This window comes from Radiomyces spectabilis, assembly GCF_025331425.1.
Source record: "Radiomyces spectabilis strain NRRL 2753 chromosome Unknown BYT42scaffold_5, whole genome shotgun sequence".
Taxonomy (NCBI): Eukaryota; Fungi; Mucoromycota; class Mucoromycetes; order Mucorales; family Radiomycetaceae; genus Radiomyces; species Radiomyces spectabilis.
The window spans coordinates 1,475,458-1,502,447 of record NW_026251930.1 but is presented as its reverse complement, the minus strand read 5'-3'; the positions used below and the strand labels follow the sequence as shown (position 1 = coordinate 1,502,447).

Here is a 26,990-nt window from a genome sequence, read left to right as displayed (position 1 = left end):
TGCAGTAAGCGGCATAGTATCCTGCATCATAGGCGAGTTTGCCGCTGGAGAGGAAGGCGAAACCAGTCGTTCAATTCCTGCTTCCTAAAAATTGGACCCGAGTCAATGTTTCCATGTCAGATTCCAATTAACAGTATTGCTTGTATCGGCTGTTCTACAATGCTTACCCAGACATCGTCACCTACGAGCACTTCAGCGCCGCTTTTCAAAGCTCGATGGATATTCAAAATGTTGGAAATCATCACGGGCTTCTTTTTGGGATCAGTCACAGGTTCATTGAACTTTGTATCAATGGCAATGGAATCGTTGTGGTGATCGGAGGGTTTCTCCACCGATTCTGATCCTGTGGATACTGGTTGAGCAACGCGACCAGTGTGAGCCCAAATGGTTTCGTTTAAAAGATCTTGCTGTTGCGATCGAGGTCGATCAGTGCCGACGGTGAATGCCACACGGGTGGCAGCGTTGGTCAGATCCAGACTCATAATCTGAGCAATAACATCTGGAGGTTCCATTTTCATCCATCGCGACCGATCCGTTAGCTCTGTTTCGGCATCTGACGTGATCAGGTTTGGATGCAGCATGTGTCGGATCACTTGAGTCTAAGCAGATTTTTTTTTTTTTTGTGCGTTGAGTTCAATGTCATAAAAAATAAGTGACCTCCTCCACCGTGTTATCCATACCATGGTACGAGAACGAAATGTCTCCTCTTCAAACTCTTCCGGTACTTGAAAGTCATTGCGATTAAAGTAATCATAAGGTCGATGAAGAAAGTTTACAAAGTTGCATGGGTACAAGCCATACAACGATGTAAAGAAGGGTCCAGTTTGTGGATTGGAGGGTGGTGCTGCCAGCTTTGAAAAAGTGTAATCTAAACAAATTGTAAGCATTGAATCGATGCACCAGCTACAGCAATATACTTGCCTACGCAATCCCAGCCATCCACGACCCGAGACGCTCCTGCGGCAGAAAGTGGTGTTTCGTGGCCAGCGGCGGTTGTCTGTGTTCCTTGTTTCTTGCGTAAATCGCGTAATTGATCCCAGCAAATAGCACGAGCAAAAATGTAGAATAGTTGGGGTAAGAAAGGTGGGAGTGAAGTACAGATACGAGGAAGAAGCATGATCATGTTGGTGACAGAAATAGCGATAAGTGTAGTGGAGTTATCATACTAGAAAATGCAGCAGAGATTGCAGATTAGAACCTAGCCTTCCAACCGAGGCCTATTGCTTTACATCAATTTACCATCAAGGACTTCAGCATAGACCCGAATAAGGGAGTTTCCAGAATTTCATGCAGATGCGTTCGCTAAACGATACAATGAATAAGCTCTTTGCAATAAGCTTGATAGTGAATCATGGTCGGTCCGTGTTGTTACCTTTCGTAGCATGAATTCGCTCAGAAGGTAGACTATCTGCAGACGATAACGACTGGACATGAAGTAACTATTCAGAAGAGTGAAGAAGGACTATAGCAACATATCAGTATCTGTGGACAAAAAAAAAAGAAAAGAAAAGCACTGGTTGCTGGAGCTACCTTTGTTTCTGCTGCTCCAAGGTTCAGCAGTATGATGGTGAGATTCTTCGACCATTCGTCTTGCTCAAGATCCAGTAGCGCTTGGAGCCTTAATCGCACCGTTGTATCTTGATCGGATGGCTGTTCCAGTTGTTCAATGCTGTATTCTTCGCGTTTGTGGTAGGTTTCAGCCCATGCAAGGTATTGTTCAACAATCATCCTGCAGTACTTTGGCTCCGTGATCTCGCCCGCTCGAAACATGCGTTGCTCTTCGATAAGACTCTCGGATACAATGGCCTCTGATTCTTTCTTGATCTGATCTGTGTAAGAAGCGGACGTTAATATCGGTTTGAGGATCGGATCCCACCAATCCTGGAATATCCGTGAAGGTCGTAGCACCGTCAATAAACGACGAACAAATTGCAGAATCAGATAATGCTGATTATGAACGGCAGCGGCTTCAGGTCTACAGGAGATCACTGTGGCTGATTGCTGGTGGAGAACCGTATTTGTGCATAAGCTTAGTAATTCGTTCGATAGCTTATCAATAACGGCCGCGTCGGTGGTTGCGCCCGCGCCTCCAGACCCGTCGTCGAGCCCATCGACATATTCGTCGATGGCATCAAGCACCGATTGTCCGTCCGAATCGGCTGTCGCATGTCGAATGCACTGAGTGGCAGCACGTAAAATATCCTTGGGCGTCACCATAACAAGGTAATACGCATAGGTGCTCGGAAGAGAAGCGTGGGCGCAGAAATTTCCAGCATAGGAAAAAGGCGCTTTGTTCATCGGATAATCGGAGCCTCAAAATCAACGCACTGCTGGGCAAACCGTCCCGAGTATCATTCCTCACATTATTGTGATTGAACCAACAAGAAATGAATATTGTCGTATAGTAAGAAAAAAAATATCTATAGTGAGTGTAATGTGTCGTCTTGGTCAAATAAATTTGATTAAGAGAACGGAGAAAAATTGGAAAAGCTACAGTACTCCCGGTTCGATTTTCTTGAAGCATTGTTCTCAACTGTGTGCAAATATAGCAACCTTCAAGCAACACTCTTCGCATTAATTCATCACAAAAATGGTATTAATGCACATAGCATTGTGTTGATAATATGTCTATATTTTTGGCATCATACTGACATTGTTATTTATGCTACGAACGGTTTGTGATCGACAACGGAAAACCTTGATTACCCACAGTAAATTTAAAATCTAAACAATCAAGTCTTTGGGAAATTCGCGATTTTGTAAATCACATGATCTACACTAAGTTATCAGGACCTGTTAAACGTTTTTTTTTTTTTATCTTTCAACCATGCCTCGCTGCCCACTTTCACGATAATAGGCGAAACAATCAGCAGCAAGATGCCGTTTGCGCCAGTTGTGGTTAAACAGAGTATCGTCGTCTTTCGAATAAAAATGTGAGTAGAGCTCTTTTTGAAGAAAAGTGGTTGATGATACGACTGAACGTTCTTTTGTAGCATCATTTAATTTGGGTTTTCTATCAGTTATACTGTATATGCCCTTTGATTCTCTTCATTTTAAAATGATCGAGAGGTCGGTGTTCATCTTTTTTTTTCCGGTACACCATTTGGTTCAAAGGCAAGTCCAATTTCTTTTCAATGTCATATAATCCAAGTCATGTCAAACGATCAATGGCTATTCAAAACTCAAATAACAAAGATAAAATATCTTGACGAAAATTGAATCAGTCAAAGAGCTTACTAACTCATTCTTTTTTTAAATACCCAACATAGCCTCACATCTTTTCAGATCTATCATATCCTGGGAGGGATGGAACTGAGGGGGGGAACCAGTGCTACTTTGCGCGTGATCAGAAACAACTCACGTTGCATGGTATTGCCATAAGGTTGCCATTATTATACCAATGTCCGTCAAGAGTTGTCTGACGAAAGTCGCTCAATGTAAGAGGGCGGCCTCCGGTAGCAGGCGGCATTCATTGCACAGCGGGTGTACGGCTTCTTATATCTTGAAGAAAACGTTTCCGCCAATAGCTTTTTTTGCTTTTGTACTCAAATATTGTACCTGTATTCGTCACACCGAACCAGTTACTAAGCGTAATGTAACCGGGTGGTACTTGCTGGGTATGATAGGATCCATTTCGTCATTCCTATTATGACGTAGTGAGCTTGGAAAAAGAGTATTATTTGATAGTTCAAAACGATCGTTTGGTCTGATTTCGATCGACTGAACTATGCCACTTTCTGTTCTTTTACTGATCCATCAAGAACATAATGCAGTACGTCCTTGCCTATTACTTGTAAAATATTTGGCGTGGATCGTTTTTACTTAATCCTCGTACAGTAACACTGTAAAATAATAGAGGAATCGATCTGTATTATGTAAGACTGCCGAGCTGTTATAATACCATATTTGGCAATGGTATACGCACGTCTTTTTACTGCGCCCGATAACATTCGTGAGAGGAAATAGCTTCATTGACATTGATTGGGATTCAATGCGCCAAACAGAGGTTCAAACCTCGCTTGGCGTATGAGGGCGTTAAAACCCACCTTCCTCTTTTGCTTTTTTTTAGTCTTTTCTTTTTTGGTCACGTTTTTCGTTCTCTTGGGTGATCCAGCCTGATCACATCTTTGACGATTACAGTATCTGATACAATTCATGGAAAAATCCAGAAAAGAAGTTTACTTTTTGCTATGGTTATTACGATGTAATTTAGTAATGATAGAAATCTTGATTACATGATTTATGGGTTTGTAGATTAGTGCAAAATGTTTATCTAGTTTTTCTTGTTTTAACGTTGTTTTTGATAGGCTGATCCAATCGATCAACCAGCGTTATAATTGCGGTAAAAGACAGCAATTTTTCAAAGTAAAATCTCACAAGATATTCCAGCTCAAGCCAGGTGAGTGAAAGTCTACTAGTTTATCACGTATGTTGGGTCTTTGCTGTATGTTCTATGCTTGTGCAAGATGTTTGGCTTCTGCTTCGGAGAAGTCTGTACGAAAGGCGCAGTAAGCTGCGCAACGTATGCCCATTTATGGTAATTCTTGTTCCACACCATCTTTCAACTGAGAAAGCACAATGTAAGAGGAAATAGCTTAATCGACAAACACTCAATTTGGTTGACGCTCGGTCTGCGGTACGAACTGCAGATCGAGCAAGCAAAGGCGTCAAACCCCACTTTCCTTTTTTTGCTTTCGGGTCTTTCCCACTTTTCCCCCCTTCTTTTTGACCTTGTCGTACTTCATTTGGATATGGTCCACCAGCAAACTTCTCAGCGTGGATTAGCAAATACTGCATCATCAAGGATAAGGGACACATTTTTTTAACAAGACAAAGGAATACTAATATCAATGTTTTTTGGCGTATGGTCCAAAGAGCATAATTGTTTGCATGTAGTCTTTTTTTGTGAGCGCTATGCAACCGTCGTAATATGTATGCAATTTAGTGATCGTAAGTGTGCTCACCCGTGAAGTTTGCTGCCGCAATCAATATAAAAACATACACCATTATCCCAAGATCTTATTTTATTGAATTATTCGTATTGAAAATTCTCGCTACCGATTTTGTATCCTTTCAGCTTTGCTTTTGCTCAATATCACAATCAGGCTACGTAACGTGACAAGCCTGCTTGTTCCGGCAGGGTGAGTCGTGCTCTTTGCTTCCCATAAAATGAAGCAAATCGGGCAGACTGGAAAAACTACGCAAAAGAAGTTAACATCTAACTCTATTGCCGATTATTCGGTTTCGGGGTCATAGTGTTACTTACTGTCTTTGAAGATTGGAACAAAAAATATCCACAAGCATATCGGAGAGATCGAGACGTTTCTGGCCATAGGCGGCTACATAGGCATCTCGTGTCGCAAGCGTCGACCCGCATATCGCTGGTTCTTATCCACATCAGCGGTCGATCCAGATACGGCTCCCACTGTACACGAGGATGGGTTTTCGGGAGATCCATGGCATCTATATCGGGCTCTTGACTTCATCTTTTCGTCTATGATATTGCCCATCTGCGTCGGTCCTTGTATTCCTTGAGCTCAAATAGACCCATGAATGAATCATCTGCATTTTGCCGCTAGAAATAACTCAACATTCATCCAATCATTCACTCCAAAGATCGATTATTTTGACCAGTGGAGCCGGTTTGGATAAGACTCCCTCTCCATAACGCAAGGCAGTTTCGACATCTTCAATATCAAACCAACCCGAAGAGAGTTCCCAGAAAAAAGGTCGAAGGAATACGCATCCTCTGCTTGCAATGACACCACACCTTGTGACTCGAAAGTGGCCTTCCTTCTTGCTTGGACTGTTGGCAGAGATTCGTTGTGGTCCTTCTTCATAATGGCTGAACGAACGTGATTCCGCAGATGCGAAATGATAAAGCAGAAGACATATTGTAACGCGCGGCAGTGACTTGGACTGGCAAACTATGTTTTTCGAGCAAAGAGAGGCTCTTTTATTTGCACACGTCGTCTGCCACGTTTCTGGAACGCGCTTGAGCAGCCACGCCACGATCAATGTGAAGACAACAAAAAAAAAAATTATGTGCAGATTCTTGCAGCTTTGTCAATCTAAAGTCCAAGTATCAGACAGCATGCTTTGAGCAAGAACTTAATCAGCTTTAGAGCAATGTTGATGCAAGGGATGCAAATGCGATATGATTTGTTACCGAGTTCCCACAACCAACGCTTGTTGATTCTCGCTGCACCAGAATCCAATGGATTTTGACCGGTTTATCATTGAAGTAGTGAAAAATCAATTTTAAGAATAGGATCTCTTGAGCATATTTATTCTTATCATTTGTTGCTAGCTTACTCTACATTGCACATAGAAACATCTAAACACTTTTGAAACATTTGTGCAAACGATCCAAAATAACGGATCTATGATTTCAATCACATCATGATAACAAAATACCAAATTCAAAAAGAAAGCAAAGGAGGAAAATGGGGTTTTAACACCCTTTAATCGCCAAAACGAGGCTTTGAATCTCTGTTTGATGGGCTGAATCCAAAAGGTTTTGCAATGAAGCTATCTCCTCTTGATGAAAAGTTTTGGCCGCAGTAAAAAGGTGTGCATCGGCAATTACCAAATAGGATGGCATCATCCAAGCTCAGCAGTCTCAAGCCTACGTGTTGCTAGCTAAGCATTGCATACCATTCTAAATATCGTTAGTATGAACTACGGACTTATGACTGTATGATTGATAAGGAATTTACGGTATCTTGCATCGGATTGTTTGAATAATTCTTAAGGGGAAAAGGTGAGCATGTATCAAGAGAAAATGTGCAAATGAAACAAATCATAACCTTGTCAATTGTCCGTTTCTTTCCACACACTGCACCAACAAAAAACTTTTTCAGATTGAGTTCTTGACGGTGTTTAAAGGTGGTTCGATTTTGGGAAGACGAAAGTGTCAACGTTTTAATCACGTAATAAGATATGAGAGTGGAATTCATTATTTTGGAGCAAGAATAAAGCTTATCGACATTGCCATCATTCAGCAATAAATTCGTCATATCAATTTGAATAAATGAATTGCTATGGGGGTATCTATAAATTATGCTTCAAGTTGTCGCTCTAAATGTTTGAAATAGCGACACTATGCACCCTAATTCCGTGCTTAAAATCAGTGAGTGTATTCATATATCGGCTGATCTTTCGAGATGATATTGAGGGGAGTTGCAAGCAAGTGCTTATGCACATATGCGGAAATTCCAACTCCAAAGGGTTTCCATGTTTCTTGAAAGGTTGTGTGACATACAATTCTAACTTGTGTCAGAGAGGCTTAATTCGGACAACGACGCACACAATGGAAGCACGCTTGATTTCCTATTTGGGAACAATGTGACCTGGCGTGCGAGCACGGGCAAGTCGAATAAAAATAATACAAGTAAAAGGGCGACGTGCCTGTTAAAGGTCATATCGCAATTCATTTAATCGACAATCATCCCGTCATCTCATAAATCATACTATTGATCAGGAGAATGGGATGCAAATGATGAACGTGCTACATTGGGCTATTCAAATGAAAAACGACTACGACTGGAAGTGGAAAGAAAGAAAAAGTGTCACGGATGCATGTTTATACAGGAAATTGATTAGATAAGGGCGCAAAAATACACGAATAATAGAGACAGAGGGGGGTTAGAACATCTAGTAATTGATACGGACAAATCCAGGTCGTTCAAGCTTCACTTCAGGCATGGGTCGAGTGACTTGATTGGGTATAACCATGGTTTTCAGTGTCGTCTTAATCTCCTTAATCTGTATACCACGGTAAGCTAGTTCATCCCGTCCATCGTCTATAACAGGAGTACTCCTATTCATAGTCTGTTTGCTATCTACTTCTGGCGGAGCAACCGGAATTGTCTGGTTGGCTGTCAACCACGTGAATCGTGCAGTGGAAGCAGACGATCGTGGCGATGCACTGGCAGATGACCGTTGCGATGAGGCATCGCTATGACATTGCTCTGCCGACAACCTTGCTAGGTCAGTGTTCACACTGTTGCTTCGTTGTTTTTTCCAGGCACTAGATCCAGTGAACAACCGCGATGAAAAACTTCGTCTCATGGCAGTATGAGGACGTTCGCTTTCGATGGACGGCATGGTCTTTTTCCCTGTTGAAACAATAGAAGCGTGCCCCAAGGACAGTGAAGAGGGCGCGCCGCCTGCAGTGGACATTTGCACCGCTGCGGCAATCACGGCCGACATTGTTTCGATGGTTAATGTATCGCTGGAAAGAGGCGGTGAATGGGAAACTGAAGTTGGAGATCCGGCCTGTAGATCAATGACTTCTTCAGGTTCACTCAGGGGAGGGGTATCATATCCGTCGACGGTGTAATGGCGCGGATCCTCCAGCTGTGTAGTGTTGAAATATTCTCTTCGCGTAGAGTCTTTGTAATCGCTTGAATGAGGAGGCGATGAAGGAGTATGTGGTTGGACGCGAAGAATAGATGCTTTTCCAGTTTGATACGATGATGTTATTTCATCATTTTGAGAAGGGGAACGTGAGCGAAACATTGACGGGAAAATGATAAATAATAATAAAAAAGAAAGGGCAAAAAGAAAATGCGAGAACTGAAACTAAAATAAAAAGGCGAGGCGCTAGATATAGATTGCTTCCTACAGGCCATGGTCTCAACACAATCAAATAAATACTTTTCGATGTAACGTTGGACATGTGCATTATTGAGTTTCCATTTATGGCACAAATTTAGGCCACCGCAAGATAAAAAAAAGGATTGTGCAATTTTGGTAATCCTCGTTTTTTTTCCGCTACTTTTTATTTTTCGTGAACCAACTTTAGGAACATGGCAAGCAAGTTTACTTGCTGTAAGAAAAAAGAAACTTTTTGGTGGAATGCTCATGGGAGCAATGGTTGTGAAACAAATCGCATCGGGAACTCGGGATGGTTCCCGTGCCGGAATTACAACGTTTAACGTCGCGAGAACAATGAATACCAATTAGAACTTCGAAAACTGGTTAGACATTACCAAGTTATCAATTAGAGGACGAGATAAGTAAAGAAGAACAGATGATCCAAGGACATGACCAACAAGCACTCAACAAAGCTGTCCGAGTCGACAGCTCGATCTGCATTCATTTCATGCGACTAAGCCGCATTCTTCTTGTGTAAACAAAAGATACGGAATAATATGGCATTACGCGACATCAATCGTTGTTTTTCTGCTTTGTCATTCGACAAGAGAAAATGTCTTGTCTATCAGGAACAATTCATTCAAACTTGGCTCTGTTTTTATCTTATTGGCTTACAACAACTTTCATCGCTATGTAATCCATTTGCTTCACATTAGTCCTCGTATAAAATACATATTTGCATCAACTTATATTATAACTATTACTTAGAAACCATTGCATATATGTTTGATGTGAATACAACAGTTAACGTCCTACAACCCCCGCATGTTGTTTGTGCGGCGAAAACTTCTTTTTCTGGTCGACCGGGGACAACTTTCCTTCCTTTCTTTTTTTTTTTTTTTAAAAAAAAAAAGAAAAAAAAGAGTATGTATTTGTGCTCAAGTACATTGATCTTTCAATCTTGTGAAGCATCGTCATCCAAGGTATTTGACTTAATGTTTAAAAAAATATACAAAGCTCATGCCTAGTTGGTGTGCGGTGGCAGACCCACCATTATTGGCACTCAGAATTATTCAAAGGGAACTGTTGCCTCTGTCGCACCTTATTGCAAGTATGGACGGTGGCTGTCTGGGCATTTAATTGTCAGGTTTTCGACATCGTACGGTATTAACTTTTCTTCCGGTGTGGAAAACATGTTCTATCGAGACACGATCGTTAATCGTCACTCAGTGAATGGCGATGAGTTGAAGCTCTTGGCCTGCACACGACTTACATTCCACAATACGATAGCCATTACTCGATTAGCGCATTGGTTGGGATGGAAACTATATCAATAGGTGTGAGTGGTGGTATACGCGGCTGGCGCATAGTTCGCAATAACGTACCAGTCGACGCCGCTAAAATAGCTTTGCTTATATTTGCTCACTGGAAACGCAGCAAATCCAGGTTGATAAGCAACAGCGAACCCAGGATCATTGAGTTCCGCATACTCTAGCGCAATCTTTTCCAAACGTCGATTATATTCGTATACCACATGATCGGCGGCTAGCAAATGGGCGGTAAGTTGTACCATTTTTTCAGGGTGAGTAAGATTTCAGCAGCCGATGAAACATACCTTGTCGTTGATTGTCGTCATCTTGGATACAGGAACAGATAAACATGTGGGTGGTATCAAATAGGTATTCGCAGTAAGGGTCACCACGTGATGCTTCAAACACACTCGAGACCTAAGGCAATGAACGATAAGCAGGGTATCCAGCTTTTTGAGAACCGTCAACATCCACATGAAAAAATCTCAAGCCTACATTGAAGAGACCGACGAGATTGACAAATGATTTGCCAATGTCTGTTCTCAGGCGTTCTAAAACACGTCGGACGGATTGTTCCAAGACATCGACATCAGCCACGTCAGGTAATTTGGTCACCGGTGGGGTGCATAAAAGACAGACATTATTGGCTCCGATGAACAGTGTGACCAATTTCCATTCCTGCTTCAGTGCAGAATATTCTGATGATCTGTATATTCGAACAAGGCGATTGACTTCGTGCTCAAGCTCTTGATATTTTGCTCCTGTGATCTTGCAACATATGATTTCGTGGAATGTCAATATTGCGAGATACAATGCCGCTCCGGCTCGTGGGATTGATTTTACCTACCGCCTCATTGAGACCTTTGCCACGTGATAAAGGCCATGTCACTCCAACAGGTGCGCCACGAATGTCATCTGTGTATGTGGAAAGAAAGTTGGCTAAAGTATATTCTCCCGGATCTCCTCCTGCTGAAAAGGCCTTGCCACGATATTCCCAAAGTGAGGCAAAAGGCGGACGTCCTGGATGATGGTGTGCACTTAGATAATCCCATTACATATATTCAAGGACCTGTCAAAAGGGAGACCTACCAGAAAGCATACCAAATCCAGCAGTAATGCTATCACCCAAGGCAACGATGGATTTGATATCCTGGAATTTCAATGGAAAAAAAGAAGCGTATCGTCAGATACCTTTTTACTTGGACATATCGCTGGATTGTTGGTGAAGGTGCATGTACCTGAGGCCGCAAATGGCGAGCATCTCGGTGTTTAATGGCATCGTCCCAAAGCATGGGCGAGCAAGTAAATTCGGGAAGCTTATGTAAGCAGTGTTCTTCCTTGTCTGTAGCGTTATGGGTGCCCCAAGCATTAAATATGCTTTCCAGCATATGGACCCATTGTTCCGAATACGGAGTGATAAAGGTCGGATCAACTGTTTGTGTCCAAGCTGCAAAAGGCTGTTGCTGAAGGTCCTGTTGGTACACACCGTAAGCGGCGACTTTGCAAGGGGAACCAATGAATCCCATTATTGCAGTGAGCATTAGTATGATGACATGCATTTTGTAAACAATCAAAAGAAATAAAGAAAGAAGAGGAAAGAAAGGGTGAGCAGAGGAGGAATTTGTAACCTATACTTTAACCACAAGATCAGTCACCGGTTGTTCTTCTGTTTATGACGCATCAATTACTGACCATTTTTTCATTCAACATTTTTTCATTTTAATATTACGTTTGACAGATCAGAATATCGTCGCAGTGACGGATAAAGAACCTCAAATTTTGCTGTTGCCGAAAATTCCCTTTTTTTCTTTAATTCTTCCTTGTCGTTCCAGCCTTCATTCACCTGATTGCCCGAGGCGTTTTTTTTTATTTTTATTTTTCTGCAATGCATTCTCATCATATGCACAAGCATAAATCAGCTACTTCGTGCCATGCATATCCCATTCGCCCCAGTAGGTCAATGTCGACGACTTCCGGGTCTTCCGCTTCCGCCCGTACCCCAAACGACATTCTCTTGCATAAATCAGCGAAATCTCGTATTAATCAACACAGCCATACTGACAAAGTTCAGACCCTCGGACGCTTGAAGAATGTATTTGTCAATACCAGAGAAAGAGAAGCGCTCATGACGGCGTGCAGTAAAGGAGACTTGGATACAGGTAGCATATATGCACGTTATTTGGGAGAAAAATCAGCTGGGCATGATCAGAGAATACTCACCGAGCGCTATTTTCTACTTGTGCAGTCACCCACTTACTCACTCACACAAGGCCTTTGCTGAATCCTGATATGATCCGTGATGCCAAACTGCGTACACCGCTTCTTGTTGCCTGTGCGGCCGGCCATGCGGAGATTGTCCGTGCGCTAATTTCGTGGGGCGCCGATGTCAATAATCCCACAGGCGATATTATCGGAAACAAACCTTTGGATCTGGCCGTTGTATCAAATAGCGTGGAAACCGTCTTGGTTCTCCTGGAAGCAGGTAGGCTGACAATCATTATTACAGGTATTTCATCGCCCCCTTACTAAACAGTTTTTGATTTTTAGGCGCTCTGGTGGCTCCCACCATGCGATCCTCCGTCCCGCACAATGGGCCACTCCCTGTACCCATCCAACAACGAGCTTCACCACGCTCACCTTTATACCTCGCTCAATCACGACTAGATATGTTAATACGGAAACGTGAAAACACTTTCGATGAGGCAGATAATATCGCCTCATCACCCCATGAACCCATGATCAAGCAAGTTATCCAAGTAAGTGACTCGCTCGTTTAAACGTGCAACAAAACGAATACGAAATGAGAACTCTTACAGACTCATTTCCCCGTTTTCTCATGATTAATTCATTGGTAATTAATTGTATTACTATTTTGCAGATCATTCGGTTATTGAAGCACTTTGTCAGTAACGAAGCCTCCAGTTCATCCAGTATAGAACCGTCCTCCAGCATTCAAAGTACATCTCGCGACCTGGATGATCTTACTTCCAAATTATCATCAGTTGCTTTGGACGATACGCCAAATCAGGCTTCGGCCAGCAAGGATCTGGAAGTAATGAAAGAGTTGCGTGATATGATTACAAGGCTCCAGCTGTAGATCGTTTTAAACTTCTCTATTTGTGGATGTGCCTGGGAATGATAAACCGTGCTCGAGAACATCGTCGATCCTTATCTTTCCTGAATTCGCTAAAACTGTATCCAATCCTTCGTAGTCATTCCTTGTAACAAAAAAGAACGTAGTCCCATTCCATAATGATAATTCAAAATCCAGATCCGTAGCACACAGTTGTTCCAAAATAGCTTGCACATCCTAGATATTGACATCTTTAAACTTCCTATTCCAAGGTCATCCGACAAGAAATAAAGCTTGCATCCATACCTTTTCGTCTATACGGATTTCATTTGCTAAATATTCGGATGTGCATACTTTTTCTCGCTGTATAGGTTCCCAGAGCATCATTTAGCTTCAGATCCCACAAGCCACGCTTTTTCCCGATTTGATTCAGCGTACCTTCACAATGTTCGCTACACGTGCATGGTATTTTTCGTATTTCGCTTGCTTCGCCTTGGATAGTTTTGCTTCGGCTTTTTGCTGTTTCTGTCGTTCTTTTTCCTCATTTTTCAACTTTTTCTCCATTTCCTTCCTCCGACGCTCAATCTACGCAAGCCAGAATAAGAAAATGGATGATTGGTAGTACTCTTTTATGCTTACTTCATCCGCGAGTCGAATAGCCTCTTCAGCTTTTCGTCGTTGAAACTGCTCCGCCATCGCTTCTTCCTGGGCTCGCCTTGCATCACGCTGTTGCAACATATACTTTTTGCCAGCAAAGAAAAAAGAGCGTCAATTTGCAGTAGGGGTCAGCCAACCGCTAACACCGTGCTTACCTCATGGTATTGACGCATATGCTCCTTTCGTTGCAGTTTCTTGCCTCTCTTTTTACCCACTTTTTTTATTCGTACCGCGGTTGATGATCCTTCTTCGGGATCGACCGGTTGATCACCCATTTCGTCAGCACTGTCTTCATTCGCAGGTACTTCATGCAGCGTCAAGTCCTCGTTAACCTCGTCATTGTTCAGCCAGACATCTTGTGCAGTAAATTCGAAACATTAGTCAATGCAGGGCATCCAAAGTGAAAAAAAAGCAGGTACCGGTTTCAATTGAAAGCTGTTGCTGACGACGGCGAAGACTGAGAAGAAACAAGATGCTCAGTATGCATAAAATAAAAGGGATATACACGATGAACGGCACGCCATCCTGGGAAGCCATGCTTGGAAAAATCCGCTCCGCTGGTCCCCTCTCCCATTTGAATTTCCTGTGACTTTTTACACAGGCTGAACGAAATTTCCAAAAGCATTTGCATAAAAATGAGCTTTCGCTAATGCATTATTGCTGCTTTTATCCACATTTTCAAGGTTCATGCATTAACTTTATTTCTCTTTTGTGCAGACTAGTTTTGTGAACAAGGACAGACAGAGTGATACGCGAAAAAACGGCGATAAAAATGGCATTCGCGGTTACGGTGATACGATGAGGATTAAAAATTGGAGTTCTATGTAAAGATGATTTACGAAGATGCAGATGCTTTTTCAGAAAGATCAATTAGACGCTTCAGTCCAAGAAGCCATATCCCATGCTTCTCGTATTCAGTCGTCATGAGCTGTCGGTGAATTTCCTGAGCTCGTGTCCAATTCATTTCTTGCAAAGCTATTTCCAGTTTTCATGGATGAGTAAGTCGATCTCCTTTCGACTGTTCGCCATTCGTATCCTTGGTTCCCAATAACAGCAACAGAAACTTACCTAAACAGAGTTGACTTAGGGATTGGATCACGACTTCTGTCAAGACATTTTGCCCAAGATCATTCAGCAGACTATTCATCCGACGACTGGTATCGTCCGCTATCCGCTTATTGGCTCCACTCTGATGTAAGGTTCGCAATTTTAGCATCTGGTGATGTCGTCGTTTATGCTCGGACCATCCGCTGGTGTGCATGCAGATAACAAACATACCGTAAACGTGTTCGTGCAAATAGTGACTTGATGTTGGATATTTTTCTGGATCTCTTCTATGTTGATATCCGCACTTTGGTCTTCGGAAGTTTTTTGAAATATCTAGCGCTGTGATTCAACATGTCACTGTCTTCTGGGCAGGAGATGGGATCTCTCTCTTACATTTTTGGGTGGATCGTTCTGCATGTCAGCCATCCATCCATGTTAGTGAATGTACAGACATCATCATTGTGAGTTGAGCATTACCCAATGGTTCTGTATGACCGCTGTGCGAAAATCTGTCTGAGCAGTCCCAGTAGAAGTATCAATACGCATCATTGGCAGCTGCTTCAAGAACGGAGCAAAGAAGAGAAGCAATCAAGAGAAGTGCTTTTTTTAGGCGTGCACGTGGCACGAATTTTCACAATTTCAAAGCCAGCTGTAGAATGGGTAGCCCAGAAAAAGTAGCGGAGAAAACTTTGGGTACGGAAACGCCAGCCATTTTGGGTGGTGATCGGTGCGGACAGCCCAAAGAAAAAACGGACCTGCCATCACGCCACTAAGCCCGTTAAACGACAGCATGGTTATCGATAAATTCGAGCTTGGAACATATAATCTATATCTACGTTCGAATAGTGATCGCAGTTGGTTGGCAAAAGAGAGTATTCGGTTTATTATCAGTATTTTCACAAGAATCGTTGCGTAAAGAATTTGCAGCTAGGAAGCGTCCACCAAGGCAAATCGTGCCGCGGTACGGTCAAATAAGCTGGATTTCAGATCCATATCTTGGATGAAGGGATGTTGGGGAGCGACTTCTCTGAGTTGGCTGTAGAAATTGATTGGGATGAGATTCCAGTGAGTCCAACATGTTTTCTGCAAAGGACACTTACTTCACGTAGCGGTTGACGACATCAGGTGACTTGGAGGTAAGATTAGCGCATACGATCATATTGACAAGAGTATCAGGATCATCGCTGTTCTATAGACTCAATCACGGTCAACAACACTTTCTACCTAGGTTAAAAACGAATCCATCACCACAGAATACTTTACCTTGTTTAATGCCTCCAACAATATGCTTTCGGCTTCGGGATAGCGACCGAGGGCAATGTGAGCAGCGGCTTGGCCGTTCATCACTTTGATCGTTTGCGACGCACTGGACTGTCCAAATTCTTCATAGATATAAAACGCTTCCTGGTACTTTTCTCCACCCTTGCAGAATGGACCACTGACAGTGAGCTCGTGAACGAATGCCATTGCACTTGACTACTTACCACACGTAAGCCAACCCAGGCCTCCATCATTTGCAACAACAAAGCGTCTTCCGCCCATGCTTTGGCAGCATTCACTTCATTGCGTGCTAAATCCAAGCGATCCATTTGCAAGTAAATTTGTACAGCCAAAGCAGCACTAAGTGACAGTCACCATGAGCATCCAGTCAACATTCCACGCAGGGCATAGTTACACCTACCATTCGAGCTTCTTTTGACGCAAGTGAATAATTTTGAGAGCTTCTTCTGTTTGTTGGGCATTGACAAAGATGGTGGCGATGGTTGTCTGAATACTGGCATTGGTTCTGTTGGCGCCCTCTTCAAGTAATTGACGAGCCTGTTCAAGAACTTGGTCACAAGTTTCTACTTGGTTCTTCTGTTTAGCTTGCAGGTAAGTGGCCAATAGTTTTATTGCTTTCAATGCGGCTTCTTGGTTATCGGCAATGTCGTTGATGACGAGGTTGTATTTGCCTTGAGCGACATAGGAGCGGTAAAGATACGTCTGTGCCTCCAATTTGGCTTCTGGGGAGAACAGCCCGTTGCTTGAACTAACATCATTGATGACAGTCTGATAGTTGCCAAGAGCAAACAGGTTGCGGATGCCAAAAAGGATAGATTCTTCGTCCATTGTTGTGTATGCAGTTCGTTTGAAAAGAAGAACGACTTCGCGTGGCCTGAAATTTTCAAACTTTCAGCAACAACCTGTCTTCCAAAATCTGGGTTTAATTTTGGTCACTAAGGTGAACGCGTCCCTCGGTCATAGAGCAGCCAGTCTTTTAATCCCATCTTGTTGTGAATACAACAGTGAGTAATATACCATCGTTACCATCAAATTCTTTAGTACTTTTGGGAAGATAGCACAAACATTTATATTATTGTTTTTATTGCTTTGTATATTGAGTTTCTGCAATTGAAAAATCGCTGGTGATTGTCGACTGGGATACGCTCTATTGACTATAGAAACCTTATTTCAGTACTGCTTCACCTTTTTGGCCAATGTCAACTTGAACATTCCCACAGCTTTTACAGTAGCTCCAGTATATATAGACGTCACCTTTTTGTCGACTATATATGAGCATCCCTGTTCCCGAGCATAATGATGATGCTCGACACGTGGTATCATAGAATAGTTATAGCGTGTCTGCAAAATAAGAGGTGGTGCTTTCGATTAGGATGTTAGCCCTATGCATGCCCCACTGCTCCTCTCCTTCTGTTTTTTGCTCTCAAAATATTGTAAGAACTGGTGTAAACATGTCTTTTGACTTATATTTTTGTGTCTCATTTCTTAGGCTTCTCAGTTCCCTATCTTATTCAATTCTGCATAAAACGGATTTCCTCCGTACAGCTGGATGGACGCTATCTATAATATGCTCATAATAACAAAGGGCGCCTACAGGCAAAATGTGACATGATATGCTTGTTTACATATGGTATCGATACTATTAATGGCTTGACAGATAAATAAAATTTACCAATATTGTGTAATGTTCTTTCCGCCTTCCTGATCCATTGAAAAAACCGATGATGTTGTCCCAGAGTATTTTACCTCACGCACACTAACCCTAGTTTTAGTTCATCGGTCCACCGGGTCACCAACCATGTTTTATGGTCACTGATATTTTAGACCATATTTGGCGAGGTTGGAACAGGATAACAAGGGACAGGAAGGGTTTGTGTCCGTTGCAAGGGATTTCAAGGAATCGGATTTTTTTTTTTCTTGAAAGCGATTAAAGCAACAACTTACATGGCAGGTAATTAATTCTTCTTGAATTCATTCACATCACTTTTTACCATGCTACGAGGTCTCTTTATTGCATTGGCGTCTCTCTTTGCGCTTTTTGCGTTTTTGCTTCAACTGTTTACACTCATCGGTCAAGTTTCCAATCGCGTCTTCTTGCGCCATCTGTATTTGGCTCACGCTCAGAATGCTCCGCAAAATCAAGCTTACAATATGGGATTATGGTAGGTTGAACCGAACCGGTCGTCTTTATTCATGACTTACTAACAATTCTTCTTTGATAGGAATTACTGTAATACCGACATGAGTGGCAATGTCAACTCGTGCGACTCCCCACGACCGGGATACAACTGGGCAAACACACCGGGCATCAGCCAAGCGTTGCCGAATCAGGCTGGAAGTAAGCGGATCAAGAGTCTCTTCTTGGCTTTGTTCGCCTTGGTCTTCATAGGTATGGGTCTCAGCTTCTTCTTATGGCTGATCAGTATGCCTTTCTCCTGCTTTGGCCGCCGAGGCGTCAGTGCTTCATTGTCTGGGTATTCGTTCATCAATTTCTTGGTCACTTTGGCTTCCCTTATTTTGGCACTGGTCTTGGCTCTCCGCGGTCTTCACATTTTGAGAAACGCGGATAGTAACTGGAACGGTTATCTTGGAAACTCCATATGGTGTCTTGTCGGTGCTACCGCCGCCACCTTGATGAGCTTTTTGCTGAACACCCTCAGCGGTTTCTGTGTCAGACGTCGTCGTGATGATGCTCGAATTGATCCTGCGGTCGGAGCCAAACAACCGCCTCCCGGAGACCCTTACCAACCCCAACCGGTGACTAATGAACCCTACGCTGGTAATCAACCTTACACTGGTGACACTGCTGGTCGTAATGCAGTCGATCCTACTGTTGGTCCCAACCCAGCCGGAAACCCTTATCAGCCACAACCGGTGACAAACACACCTTACAATACATCCGCTGTCGGTAATCAGCCCACTACTCCTAATGCGTACTCATCAGCAGGATACAACAACCCCAACGCAGTTTAAACCGGAAAATTTAATTGCTTATTTTTGGATTTCCCATGTCGAAAATACTACTTGAATATAATTTCTACGCATAATAATTTAATTTGATTGGTTGGATATTGTCTTGAAAAAAATTTTGACGTAATAAAAAAAATTGTGAAAAGGATTCTTTTCCCATGCCATCCATGTGTCAAACTCTGACTCAGCTAATACCCAATAAGCTTAAATGACAAGCGATGCATAACAGCGCGCAAAAACTCATATAAACCAGAAACAAAATCTCTCTGCGTAGAACTCAATTTTTAATTCTTTTTGTTCATCATGTCTGGATTTTTCGCACCTGGCCGAAGTCGCACTTTTATGCAATTTTTGTCCATTGATTCTGAAATCTTCCCACTTCTTGCAGTGGTAGCAACGACTTTTGGCGTCGCTGGTTACGTTGCCGGTGCCAAAGTCGACTCGCATTTTTCAAAGCTGGTACATTTGACGCCCAGTGGTCATCCATGGAGTAATGAAGCTGAAGCTACACAACCGGAATACAAGTACAAATTTTACCGACATGCCGATCCGGCCCAACAAAGCATGGTAAATGATGTTTGTGTATGATAACTGTTGGAGATAATGCTAACGTACATGGTTTTCAAACTCTGTAGCCTGCACCTAGCGCCATGGTGGAGCACGTCCGAACGGTACAAGCTCCGAAAAATCAAATTCCTTCACAAATGCTAGCTTAAAAATTTCGAAATAGGCTGGTGGTCAAATAAACTAGGATAGTCAATTTTTCAGCTACAATATACACAAGCTTTTATGTAACGTATAGGATGCATGTACATGAAAATGAGGGGTATCTTGAATACAGTTTACAGTCGTCAAGGATAATGAATCGGTGTCATGTTTCAATGAGCCGTGTTTCCTGGGGATAAAATGTCATGAAGCCAAGCTTTTTTTGACACTGAAATAATTTGATGGAAATATCCATGATCTTCTTCCGGTGATTTCCTCTTCTTCAAAACAATACATCGTTCCACCAAGGATTGCTGATAAGTTGCATGGGCTAATAACTCATTGCCATAGGTTTGCAAGTCTTCGAGGCGCACATGCAGATCGAAATTGCACAGAAACAGAAACTCTATTTCGAGTTTGTTCATCTCATGGACGGATAAACCACCCACCTAGACCAAAAAAAAAAAATACCAGATAGGCATCGTTAATAGCTGAGCAAGCGTTTACGTCCAGAGAAGCTCACCTTGGCATATCGTGAATTAGAATAAAACACATCGGACCAAAATTTGGAGGCTATCACTATGCTATGGAACGTATGAGTGATACAGGACAGTTTCCCGACCGCCTGTGCTACCGTAGTATTTTCGTAACCATGATAATACGATGATTACCTACTGATCAGCAGCCGATGGATATTGAACGAGTCGAGTATAAATGCATGTTGATGGCGATTAGCAATACGGTCAAAATAGACGAGCAATGACAAGAGCACTTCGTTGGAAAACGGCGCGTATTTTAATATCCTCGTAAGATAAGCCGAGACAGTGATAGACGGCACGGCGCGAGAATCAAAGTGTGTGGTCACTCTTTCCATAGTTAGCTTATCGTTAGTCGTGATGATCGCGTCCAAGAGATTGGCAACAATAACAACTAGACGTTGAACAGGAAAATTGGCTAAATCTAATGTACAATAACCGGCCATCAAAGAAAGAAACCAATAGACACGAACGATGACAGGTTGGCCAGAAAATAAAGAACAGCAACAGGGGAAGAATCTTCTGTTTTTGGTCGACAATAATAAAGGGTTTCGTTGCTTGTATCGATACGGAGGAAATCTCTGTAGAGAACCTGATCAATGAACCGTCAGAATAGATATGAAAAGATTGAAAAAGAAGAGCAAAAAAACCCAAAAAAAGGGAGAACAAAATCAACAAACAACGAAAACCGGGTGTGAGTACGGTACTTCCACAGTTTTAGTGCGATAGTTCCTTGTGGACCATGAAATATCTTGACATTGCGTCGGCTCGGTCAATGAAAAGCATGTTAAAATGACCGTGCCGTCGAAGCTAATTTACCGAAAGATCAGTCATGCTACTGACTCCTGAACTCGCTTCCACATGGCAAATTGGTTGGCTGGAAATGAGAGAGCGTGACAGCCTATTGTTACAACACCCACAGTGTGAAAAGTTTTTGTCATCCTTATCGAATAAAAAAGAAGCTCTGCTTTAGCAGACATGACACATCAAGTGTGTGATGCTTCTATCGATCATCCATGTAACGTAAAACGTGCCACTAGCGGGAAGAATGTGTGTTTCCCGGTAATTATGGATTTCCGGACTTTAACAAACTCCACACTTTTTAAAAATAAAACAGATCAGTAAAACTCCTCTTTTCCCATTTTGACCGTTTTGATGTTGTTCCTCCAAATCGGTTTCATTTCAATCATGTTTTTTTTTTCTTTTGAGTGATCGCTCATAAAAGATGATCGAATGCGCCATTTTTCTTCGAGACTACTGGTGCACAGCCGATGAATAATTATAACGATAAAGCGAATGATGGATGCTTTATTGGCATCGATTGACAGTCTAAGATTGATTTCCGGTCGGTCGTCTTCTTCCCGGAGGAACTGGCCGCTTGAAACCACCGGCTCTAGTTCCACCCAACATTTGAATACGATCACTAACGACACTGGAACCGCTGCCGCGGCTATCGACAGATGAACTACTCGATGGACGCGTACTGACAGGTGGAGCCAACTCTTCTAATAAGTATTCCTCTGTGATATCGGTGGGGTCACTCGTTTCAAGCTACATGATCGTTAAGTTTCCCTGATATTCAGATCAAACGGTTCACATTGATCGTACCTTTTTAACGACCTTGAGATCGGCCATGCTTTCAGCGGCTTTGATAATATTGGCTCTGGAAGCCGAATACAGCATTTTCTCTCTAATCTTGGACGACGGAGGACAAGTATACACGAACACTAAATGTCATCTGTCAGTCGACTTTCCACAACAGAAAAAAGGGGAAGCGACGTTTCTCCAGTTGTCTCATCCCTTTTTTGTCGTACCTATAGATTCCTGAGTATTGCCATCACTTTCGTGTTCGCATACATAAAAAGTGAATCGAGGAGCATGGGCAGGAATTGCGTTTTTGATTTCCGATCGAGGGACATGGCTGGCTGTGTCAAGATCAATGGTTTCTTTATCAAAAACCTACCACAACTTCAATGAATGATCCCAGCCCAATCTCAAACGCATAAAAGAGACTGTTATTTACCAACGACACGAAATTATGTTCACGTGCTTCTTTGGATTGATTTAACACGCGTAAAGCTTCCTGAGCCTTTTCCGTCACTGGAAAAGCCACTCCCGGTGCGTATGATTTTCGAGTAGTGGTGCCCTGATAATCCGACACCGCTTTGGCCTACACCATATCGTCTTGTCAATATACTTCCCCTCACGTGGAAAAAATCCGATTCATTCATGCAATACCTCTGCCTGTTTGATCTCTGCCAATTCTCGTTCTCGTTGCGTTAATGGTGCCTCGGCAGCTTTATGTTTTTGGTGCTTTCGATAACCATCCAAGGAGACTTCGGACTAGAAAAATTAATATTGATGCAATCTATTCAGGTTACAAGATCAAGAGCGACAGAGGAGACACTTACTGATAGAGTACCATAGAGCGTATCGGTAAATCGGTAATCGCCCAACTCTTTTGTCAAGGTGTTTCGAGTGGAGGCATAGAGCATTTTATCTCTAACCTTGGCATGATCAGGAACATAGGTCACGAGAAGCCATTCGTATTCTCCTGAGGAGGCTTTCGTATCAAGTCGCATAAGAATGTAAGCAGGTGTGGTGTCTTCGAGGAATGAGGTAATATCATCATAGTCTATTCACAAGGCAAAGTTCATATCCTTTTAGATAATGCAACGTACTTTCACACTTCTTCCTTGATAAAACCATCTACCTTGTTCAAAATTGCCTTTCACGGGAGTTGAGCCATTAGGCGTCAAGGATTCTGTTTCCAAGAGAGAGATGAGCACATGGCGTCATTCGAGTGTCAGCAGCTGACGTTACCATTGATGATGGAGACGCGAAGGATACGGGTATTGCCGTCGGCCACAGCTTCGGCGAAAGTTTTGGCTAGTTCTTCTGATACTTTATTTTCACCGATAAGTTAGCCGGATATTCTCCCTTCTCAAAGTGCTGTAACGCCTACCTTGGATACCGCTCTGATGAGACATGGTGGTTTCGGTAAAGGGGTTGTCGGAAAGGGAAAATGGAAAACGTCCAACGTCTTTGGGCTGAGAATCAAATAACAGCAGAATGAAGCGGCGACAATGTCTCTGTCAGCAGTCACTGTGAAATTTCATGCCACCAGCTGGGCTGATACGCTGCACGCAATCCCAAGGAAGGTGCGGTTATAATGTCATCTTTATCAAAACTACTAGTCACATTGTACAATGGATACGGTTGCTTCATCTCAAGTTTACAAGGGAGAACAAGACCAAGTGAAATCTTTCATGGGAAGTCCCGGAAATAAATAATCGTCTGTACCGTCTACAGCAACGCTCTATCAATCCATCTGCGTCAAGGAAAGGGTAATTCCGTGTTCAATCGTTCTTATAAATGAGTGCACTCATAATCGCCATCGTTACAGTAAGAAGGGATAACATAAAGTTATAAACAAATCTCTTTTTGCTTTCAACTGTGTCTGCAAAGAAACATTTCCAATTCCGACAAAGGAATAGAGCTGGAAGGACTGCTTTGTCCTTCAGAGGGCCGGTTTTTGACAATAAAGTCAAAACTGCATCCGATCCCGATCTCTGGTGGCCATGAAAACCAAAGCTAGAAAATCAAAGCCTACTTATGTCACGAAATTGCGAGCTGAGTCTGCCGATCCTGCTAGCAATGACCAATTAATCGCTGCATTTATAAAAGAAGCCGTTGATGATCGAGCCAAATATAAACAGCCCGGAGGTCCTCCCATTCTTAGAAAATCCAAGGATTTTCATGACAAACATTGGACGGATATGCCATTTAATAAACATGTGTTTTACTATGGTGACCGGAAAAAGAAGCACCGTTCTACCCTTGAAGGTGAGTGAGTTATCTATGGTCGTTTTTGCAATCCCCACCGTCGTTAACGCGATTCATAGAGTCCGATCTGAAGTGTCCTCCATTGGTGAGCATGTTAAATTAAATCAATGAATGAGCGTTACTCACCGGTCGATCGTAGAATATGCTGGAAGCTCTTCACCTTTTAGCTTCAGTTCACTACAGGTTTAAACGTCCCAGTCCTCATATGGAACAGGCATTCGAGCCAGAGGCCCTGTCATGTTTCGGTAAAGGCGCGCTCTCATCTTTGTTGAAAACTTGTCGTAATTTACATTGAGTCAATGCTAGGATTTCTTATGGAGGAATATGCACGACATACAGCAATGCCATTTAGTGAAAAATACAGACTATATAACCAGCAGCGTGGAAACGATCTCCACATCGATGATCCACCGTATGCCGATGATATGGACGCGCACAGTGAAGCAGGTGATTCATTGCCGAGGTCTGATGAAGACAAAGAATTACCTAGCGATGAAGAGCAGGAACAATCGGCATACGAAAACAACGATGAGGAGGCTGATTGGAGCGAATGAAAGTAGCACCTGGTACTCGAAGATCTGGCCAAAACAGCAAGTGATTATAGATACGACGATATCATCAGCAATCGATAACCGATACAACAGATCCATTTACACGATATACCTTTCCGACCTGTCATTTACCCGTTTTCAACCTTTTCAACCATGTATTCGGTTTTACATGGTAGACAAATCGCCATACATCGGTTTTCATAATGCTTCTCTTTGAACATAATCACGTCCCATATTGTTCTCTTCATATATCTCCTTACAACGAGTTTAGTTTGATTTTGTGGGCATGAACTTTTTTTGTTCTGCTTGTTTCTGCTTGACATTGTCAGAAACAATTTGATTTCTCCCATCCGCCATTCTGCCGGGAAATTTGTGACACGCCGGGAGTTTAAAATAAATCCGTATAAAGCTTTCATTCTCTTTTTTACAAGCACAGACTCGGCCAATGAGCTCATTATGGTTTCGTCGGTTTTAGCGCAACGCATCCAAGCGCAAGCATCGGAATACCTCGAGCTATCCCAAACTCTTGTCAGACAACACGAAACCAGAATAGCTTTAGAAAACGCCACCAATGAAATCGCCAATTTGACGCAACGCATACAAGCGAAACAGCTGGAGCTGGAAGTGTTATCAAAGAATTCGTGAGTGAAAAAGGATCAATCAAAAGTATGCGAATTCATGACAGGATCGACTAAGTGCGCGTGTGTTAGAAAAAAGGAATGGGAGGATGTGCGTAAAATGCGACATTTAACGTTGAAATCGGCCGCGGCGATGCTGAAGGGGAAGAAAAGTCAAAAACTTGCCAAAGAAGAAGCCGAGTATCAGCGATCATTTGAACTGGAGCAAAGAGCTAAACTAGAATTGGAAAGTTTGCAAGCCGAATTAGGAGCGACCACTTCGAAGGTAAGAAAAACCATCTACTTGGACTGTTCTCGCCAATGATCTTCGATTGATGGGGTCCATACAACGATAGGAGCACGAGCTTCAACAACAAGTAGATATCCTTGGTATCGCACACAGTGATATGGTTCAACTTCTCAATCAGGTAAATGAATGTTGTGATCCATTTATCTGGAAAGTCAACTTAACGTGTCGTTTAACGTAGCTGTTTGCGGAAGGCGATGAACAGTGCCCCCAAGAAAAATTACTCTCAGCCGAACTAAGAAATTACGTGGAGCAACATGAATTGGTACGTTCATCCGACGAGAGCTTTTTTTTTTTTGGACACTTCTTTACCCTGGTTATGCTAGGCCACACGAGACAAAGAACGTTTCAGCGCCGCCGAACATAATATCACATCAGCCATGCGAGAGAATGCCAAAACTTTGCAATTATTAGCCGCAGCTGCTCAATATGAACCTTTCGACATCTTTGGTGGCCCAATGATGGATGCACAGCAAATTGCGTACGTGCAAGGTAAGTACAATAAAATCTTGCTACACGCGTACAGCCAATTTTCTTAATACCGAAAGGAAATGCTTTACATTAGGTGCTCAAAATCGGAATTTGGAGTGTCAACGACGTATACACATTGCGCGCCAGACCTTGCCGGAAATTCCTGTTCCATTGGATACGTACATTGACTTTAACAATTACGTTGATATCAGAGGTATGGGAAAAAATGTTGTTGTTGGCCGAGCATAGAATTTAATGAGCTATTTTTTGCGATACAGTTCAAGCGCAGTACGCGTTAGGAAAGCTTGCGGTGGCTCAGCGGAATATGGAGAACGCTCAAAAATGGATCAAGCAGTATGGAGCTTATGCGGACGGTGCCATTGTTCGTCTCAAGGCGGCTTTAGAAACAACGCAAGAGTCATTGGAGAAGGAACAACGGCGAATCGTTGATGCTGTGTTAGGTGGCAATTTCCAAGTGGACAACGGCGAAGCCGCTCCCGCTTATGAACAACCTCCTCCTGTGTATGAACCTCCCGCCCCAGAAGAAGGACAAGGATCTGAGCCACCGCAGAATTTGGAACTGCCTGCCACGCCAAACACCTCTGCCACATCACCTACTCCCACGACAACTGAAGCTTCAGCAGCACCATCTGCGACCAGCTCCCCACCGACATACCCGACCCATCCACCTCACGCACCGCCTACCGCCACATCACCGGCCCCGATGCCAGGCTCCTTTTCCCATAATACCAATAATCCATTCCGTAACCAAAGTCAAACTTCCTAAGTAATCACAAATAATCAAAACAGATCCAGTGTTCTAATTGACAAAAACAAAGAGGAAAACAAAAAGATATGCCTACTTTCTTTGCACCGGCTATAATGCGAAAACAGTAATAAAATCAGCCATCGTGCACATGTGTAAGCGAGAGCAACTGCTGGGTATGGTCGACTGAGTTTGGTTCATGATGGAAACTCCGAGAAACAATCTCACCCAACACGCGTTGGTCGCTTCGTA

At 42.8% G+C, this 26,990-nt stretch overlaps 12 protein-coding genes across 12 annotated transcripts; 5 read left to right on the top strand and 7 right to left on the bottom strand.

Annotated features, from left to right (window-relative positions):
- Nucleotides 1-7,394: 7,394 nt before the first annotated feature.
- On the bottom strand, nt 7,395-8,617 carry BYT42DRAFT_566447 (uncharacterized protein). The gene has a single exon (XM_051567980.1). The coding sequence runs from the start codon at nt 8,521-8,523 to the stop codon at nt 7,657-7,659; it is 867 nt and encodes a 288-aa protein (XP_051424698.1). The 5' UTR covers nt 8,524-8,617; the 3' UTR covers nt 7,395-7,656.
- An 872-nt stretch (nt 8,618-9,489) lies between these two features.
- On the bottom strand, nt 9,490-11,768 carry BYT42DRAFT_566445 (uncharacterized protein). The gene is made up of 9 exons (XM_051567979.1): nt 11,604-11,768; nt 11,150-11,539; nt 11,001-11,061; nt 10,759-10,931; nt 10,407-10,679; nt 10,217-10,328; nt 9,987-10,146; nt 9,875-9,926; nt 9,490-9,799 (listed from the first exon to the last, which is right to left on the bottom strand). The coding sequence occupies exons 1-9, from the start codon at nt 11,619-11,621 to the stop codon at nt 9,704-9,706; spliced, it is 1,335 nt and encodes a 444-aa protein (XP_051424697.1). The 5' UTR covers nt 11,622-11,768; the 3' UTR covers nt 9,490-9,703.
- Nucleotides 11,769-11,871: 103 nt separating this feature from the next.
- BYT42DRAFT_613192 (ankyrin repeat-containing domain protein) lies at nt 11,872-13,008 on the top strand (the record flags this gene model as incomplete). The annotated part of the gene is made up of 4 exons (XM_051571707.1): nt 11,872-12,070; nt 12,157-12,393; nt 12,459-12,667; nt 12,790-13,008. 4 exons carry the CDS (start codon nt 11,872-11,874, stop codon nt 13,006-13,008), a joined length of 864 nt encoding a protein of 287 aa, XP_051424696.1.
- Nucleotides 12,693-14,327, bottom strand: BYT42DRAFT_304420 (uncharacterized protein). Its single transcript, XM_051562934.1, has 6 exons — nt 14,061-14,327; nt 13,797-13,996; nt 13,624-13,725; nt 13,423-13,569; nt 13,291-13,347; nt 12,693-13,221 (listed from the first exon to the last, which is right to left on the bottom strand). The coding sequence occupies exons 1-6, from the start codon at nt 14,176-14,178 to the stop codon at nt 13,015-13,017; spliced, it is 831 nt and encodes a 276-aa protein (XP_051424695.1). The 5' UTR covers nt 14,179-14,327; the 3' UTR covers nt 12,693-13,014.
- BYT42DRAFT_566426 (uncharacterized protein) lies at nt 14,193-15,297 on the bottom strand. The gene is made up of 5 exons (XM_051567978.1): nt 15,166-15,297; nt 15,082-15,099; nt 14,920-15,021; nt 14,710-14,830; nt 14,193-14,616 (listed from the first exon to the last, which is right to left on the bottom strand). Exons 1-5 carry the CDS (start codon nt 15,235-15,237, stop codon nt 14,477-14,479), a joined length of 453 nt encoding a protein of 150 aa, XP_051424694.1. The 5' UTR covers nt 15,238-15,297; the 3' UTR covers nt 14,193-14,476.
- BYT42DRAFT_566419 (coatomer epsilon subunit-domain-containing protein) lies at nt 15,298-16,934 on the bottom strand. The gene is made up of 5 exons (XM_051567977.1): nt 16,370-16,934; nt 16,173-16,308; nt 15,952-16,110; nt 15,789-15,877; nt 15,298-15,724 (listed from the first exon to the last, which is right to left on the bottom strand). Exons 1-5 carry the CDS (start codon nt 16,795-16,797, stop codon nt 15,616-15,618), a joined length of 921 nt encoding a protein of 306 aa, XP_051424693.1. The 5' UTR covers nt 16,798-16,934; the 3' UTR covers nt 15,298-15,615.
- A 1,027-nt stretch (nt 16,935-17,961) lies between these two features.
- Nucleotides 17,962-18,942, top strand: BYT42DRAFT_613188 (SUR7/PalI family-domain-containing protein; the record flags this gene model as incomplete). The annotated part of the gene is made up of 2 exons (XM_051571706.1): nt 17,962-18,131; nt 18,192-18,942. The coding sequence occupies 2 exons, from the start codon at nt 17,962-17,964 to the stop codon at nt 18,940-18,942; spliced, it is 921 nt and encodes a 306-aa protein (XP_051424692.1).
- A 168-nt stretch (nt 18,943-19,110) lies between these two features.
- BYT42DRAFT_566414 (uncharacterized protein) lies at nt 19,111-19,727 on the top strand. Its single transcript, XM_051567976.1, has one exon. It carries the CDS (start codon nt 19,243-19,245, stop codon nt 19,525-19,527), a length of 285 nt encoding a protein of 94 aa, XP_051424691.1. The 5' UTR covers nt 19,111-19,242; the 3' UTR covers nt 19,528-19,727.
- On the bottom strand, nt 19,728-20,990 carry BYT42DRAFT_566411 (cyclin-domain-containing protein). The gene is made up of 4 exons (XM_051567975.1): nt 20,861-20,990; nt 20,316-20,772; nt 20,168-20,228; nt 19,728-20,093 (listed from the first exon to the last, which is right to left on the bottom strand). Exons 2-4 carry the CDS (start codon nt 20,624-20,626, stop codon nt 19,818-19,820), a joined length of 648 nt encoding a protein of 215 aa, XP_051424690.1. The 5' UTR covers nt 20,627-20,772; nt 20,861-20,990; the 3' UTR covers nt 19,728-19,817.
- Nucleotides 20,991-21,256: 266 nt separating this feature from the next.
- Nucleotides 21,257-23,215, bottom strand: BYT42DRAFT_566404 (uncharacterized protein). The gene is made up of 9 exons (XM_051567974.1): nt 23,146-23,215; nt 23,004-23,084; nt 22,894-22,944; nt 22,592-22,815; nt 22,419-22,523; nt 22,204-22,350; nt 21,995-22,139; nt 21,789-21,907; nt 21,257-21,731 (listed from the first exon to the last, which is right to left on the bottom strand). Exons 1-9 carry the CDS (start codon nt 23,168-23,170, stop codon nt 21,510-21,512), a joined length of 1,119 nt encoding a protein of 372 aa, XP_051424689.1. The 5' UTR covers nt 23,171-23,215; the 3' UTR covers nt 21,257-21,509.
- A 456-nt stretch (nt 23,216-23,671) lies between these two features.
- Nucleotides 23,672-25,003, top strand: BYT42DRAFT_304294 (uncharacterized protein). The gene is made up of 4 exons (XM_051562933.1): nt 23,672-24,026; nt 24,086-24,111; nt 24,166-24,271; nt 24,333-25,003. The coding sequence occupies exons 1-4, from the start codon at nt 23,762-23,764 to the stop codon at nt 24,578-24,580; spliced, it is 645 nt and encodes a 214-aa protein (XP_051424688.1). The 5' UTR covers nt 23,672-23,761; the 3' UTR covers nt 24,581-25,003.
- On the top strand, nt 24,988-26,971 carry BYT42DRAFT_566398 (uncharacterized protein). The gene is made up of 7 exons (XM_051567973.1): nt 24,988-25,218; nt 25,288-25,480; nt 25,551-25,622; nt 25,683-25,766; nt 25,828-25,993; nt 26,067-26,186; nt 26,251-26,971. Exons 1-7 carry the CDS (start codon nt 25,034-25,036, stop codon nt 26,757-26,759), a joined length of 1,329 nt encoding a protein of 442 aa, XP_051424687.1. The 5' UTR covers nt 24,988-25,033; the 3' UTR covers nt 26,760-26,971.
- The last annotated feature ends 19 nt before the right edge of the window (nt 26,972-26,990 follow it).

Excerpts from the sequence above, each read along its gene's own strand:
- BYT42DRAFT_566426 (XM_051567978.1), bottom strand. The coding sequence starts at position 15,237 with ATGATGCGTATTGATACTTCTACTGGGACTGCTCAGACAGATTTTCGC. Across the intron at positions 14,831-14,919 it reads TTTGCACGAACACGTTTACG|AGTGGAGCCAATAAGCGGAT; the intron begins GTATGTTTGTTA and ends ACCTTACATCAG. Across the intron at positions 14,617-14,709 it reads CCTAAGTCAACTCTGTTTAG|CTTTGCAAGAAATGAATTGG; the intron begins GTAAGTTTCTGT and ends AACTGGAAATAG.
- BYT42DRAFT_566411 (XM_051567975.1), bottom strand. The coding sequence starts at position 20,626 with ATGGCCGGTTATTGTACATTAGATTTAGCCAATTTTCCTGTTCAACGT. Across the intron at positions 20,229-20,315 it reads CATCGGCTGCTGATCAGTAG|CATAGTGATAGCCTCCAAAT; the intron begins GTAATCATCGTA and ends TACGTTCCATAG. Across the intron at positions 20,094-20,167 it reads CTAATTCACGATATGCCAAG|GTGGGTGGTTTATCCGTCCA; the intron begins GTGAGCTTCTCT and ends TTTTTGGTCTAG.
- BYT42DRAFT_566398 (XM_051567973.1), top strand. The coding sequence starts at position 25,034 with ATGGTTTCGTCGGTTTTAGCGCAACGCATCCAAGCGCAAGCATCGGAA. Across the intron at positions 25,481-25,550 it reads TAGGAGCGACCACTTCGAAG|GAGCACGAGCTTCAACAACA; the intron begins GTAAGAAAAACC and ends ATACAACGATAG. Across the intron at positions 26,187-26,250 it reads CAATTACGTTGATATCAGAG|TTCAAGCGCAGTACGCGTTA; the intron begins GTATGGGAAAAA and ends TTTGCGATACAG.
- BYT42DRAFT_566414 (XM_051567976.1), top strand. The coding sequence starts at position 19,243 with ATGTCTGGATTTTTCGCACCTGGCCGAAGTCGCACTTTTATGCAATTT.
- BYT42DRAFT_566447 (XM_051567980.1), bottom strand. The coding sequence starts at position 8,523 with ATGTTTCGCTCACGTTCCCCTTCTCAAAATGATGAAATAACATCATCG.
- BYT42DRAFT_566404 (XM_051567974.1), bottom strand. The coding sequence starts at position 23,170 with ATGTCTCATCAGAGCGGTATCCAAG. Across the intron at positions 23,085-23,145 it reads TCATCAGAGCGGTATCCAAG|TATCAGAAGAACTAGCCAAA; the intron begins GTAGGCGTTACA and ends GTGAAAATAAAG. Across the intron at positions 22,816-22,893 it reads GAAAGGCAATTTTGAACAAG|ACTATGATGATATTACCTCA; the intron begins GTAGATGGTTTT and ends CCTTGTGAATAG.
- BYT42DRAFT_566419 (XM_051567977.1), bottom strand. The coding sequence starts at position 16,797 with ATGGACGAAGAATCTATCCTTTTTGGCATCCGCAACCTGTTTGCTCTT. Across the intron at positions 15,878-15,951 it reads TGTTGGAGGCATTAAACAAG|AACAGCGATGATCCTGATAC; the intron begins GTAAAGTATTCT and ends TTGAGTCTATAG. Across the intron at positions 15,725-15,788 it reads GTCGTCAACCGCTACGTGAA|CCAACTCAGAGAAGTCGCTC; the intron begins GTAAGTGTCCTT and ends CAATTTCTACAG.
- BYT42DRAFT_304420 (XM_051562934.1), bottom strand. The coding sequence starts at position 14,178 with ATGGCTTCCCAGGATGGCGTGCCGTTCATCGTGTATATCCCTTTTATT. Across the intron at positions 13,997-14,060 it reads ACAGCTTTCAATTGAAACCG|ATGTCTGGCTGAACAATGAC; the intron begins GTACCTGCTTTT and ends TTACTGCACAAG. Across the intron at positions 13,570-13,623 it reads CTATTCGACTCGCGGATGAA|ATTGAGCGTCGGAGGAAGGA; the intron begins GTAAGCATAAAA and ends TGGCTTGCGTAG.
- BYT42DRAFT_304294 (XM_051562933.1), top strand. The coding sequence starts at position 23,762 with ATGAAAACCAAAGCTAGAAAATCAAAGCCTACTTATGTCACGAAATTG. Across the intron at positions 24,027-24,085 it reads GCACCGTTCTACCCTTGAAG|AGTCCGATCTGAAGTGTCCT; the intron begins GTGAGTGAGTTA and ends CGCGATTCATAG. Across the intron at positions 24,112-24,165 it reads ATCTGAAGTGTCCTCCATTG|AATATGCTGGAAGCTCTTCA; the intron begins GTGAGCATGTTA and ends GGTCGATCGTAG.
- BYT42DRAFT_566445 (XM_051567979.1), bottom strand. Across the intron at positions 10,932-11,000 it reads TGGATTTGGTATGCTTTCTG|GACGTCCGCCTTTTGCCTCA; the intron begins GTAGGTCTCCCT and ends ACCATCATCCAG. Across the intron at positions 10,329-10,406 it reads ATCTCGTCGGTCTCTTCAAT|GTCTCGAGTGTGTTTGAAGC; the intron begins GTAGGCTTGAGA and ends TCATTGCCTTAG.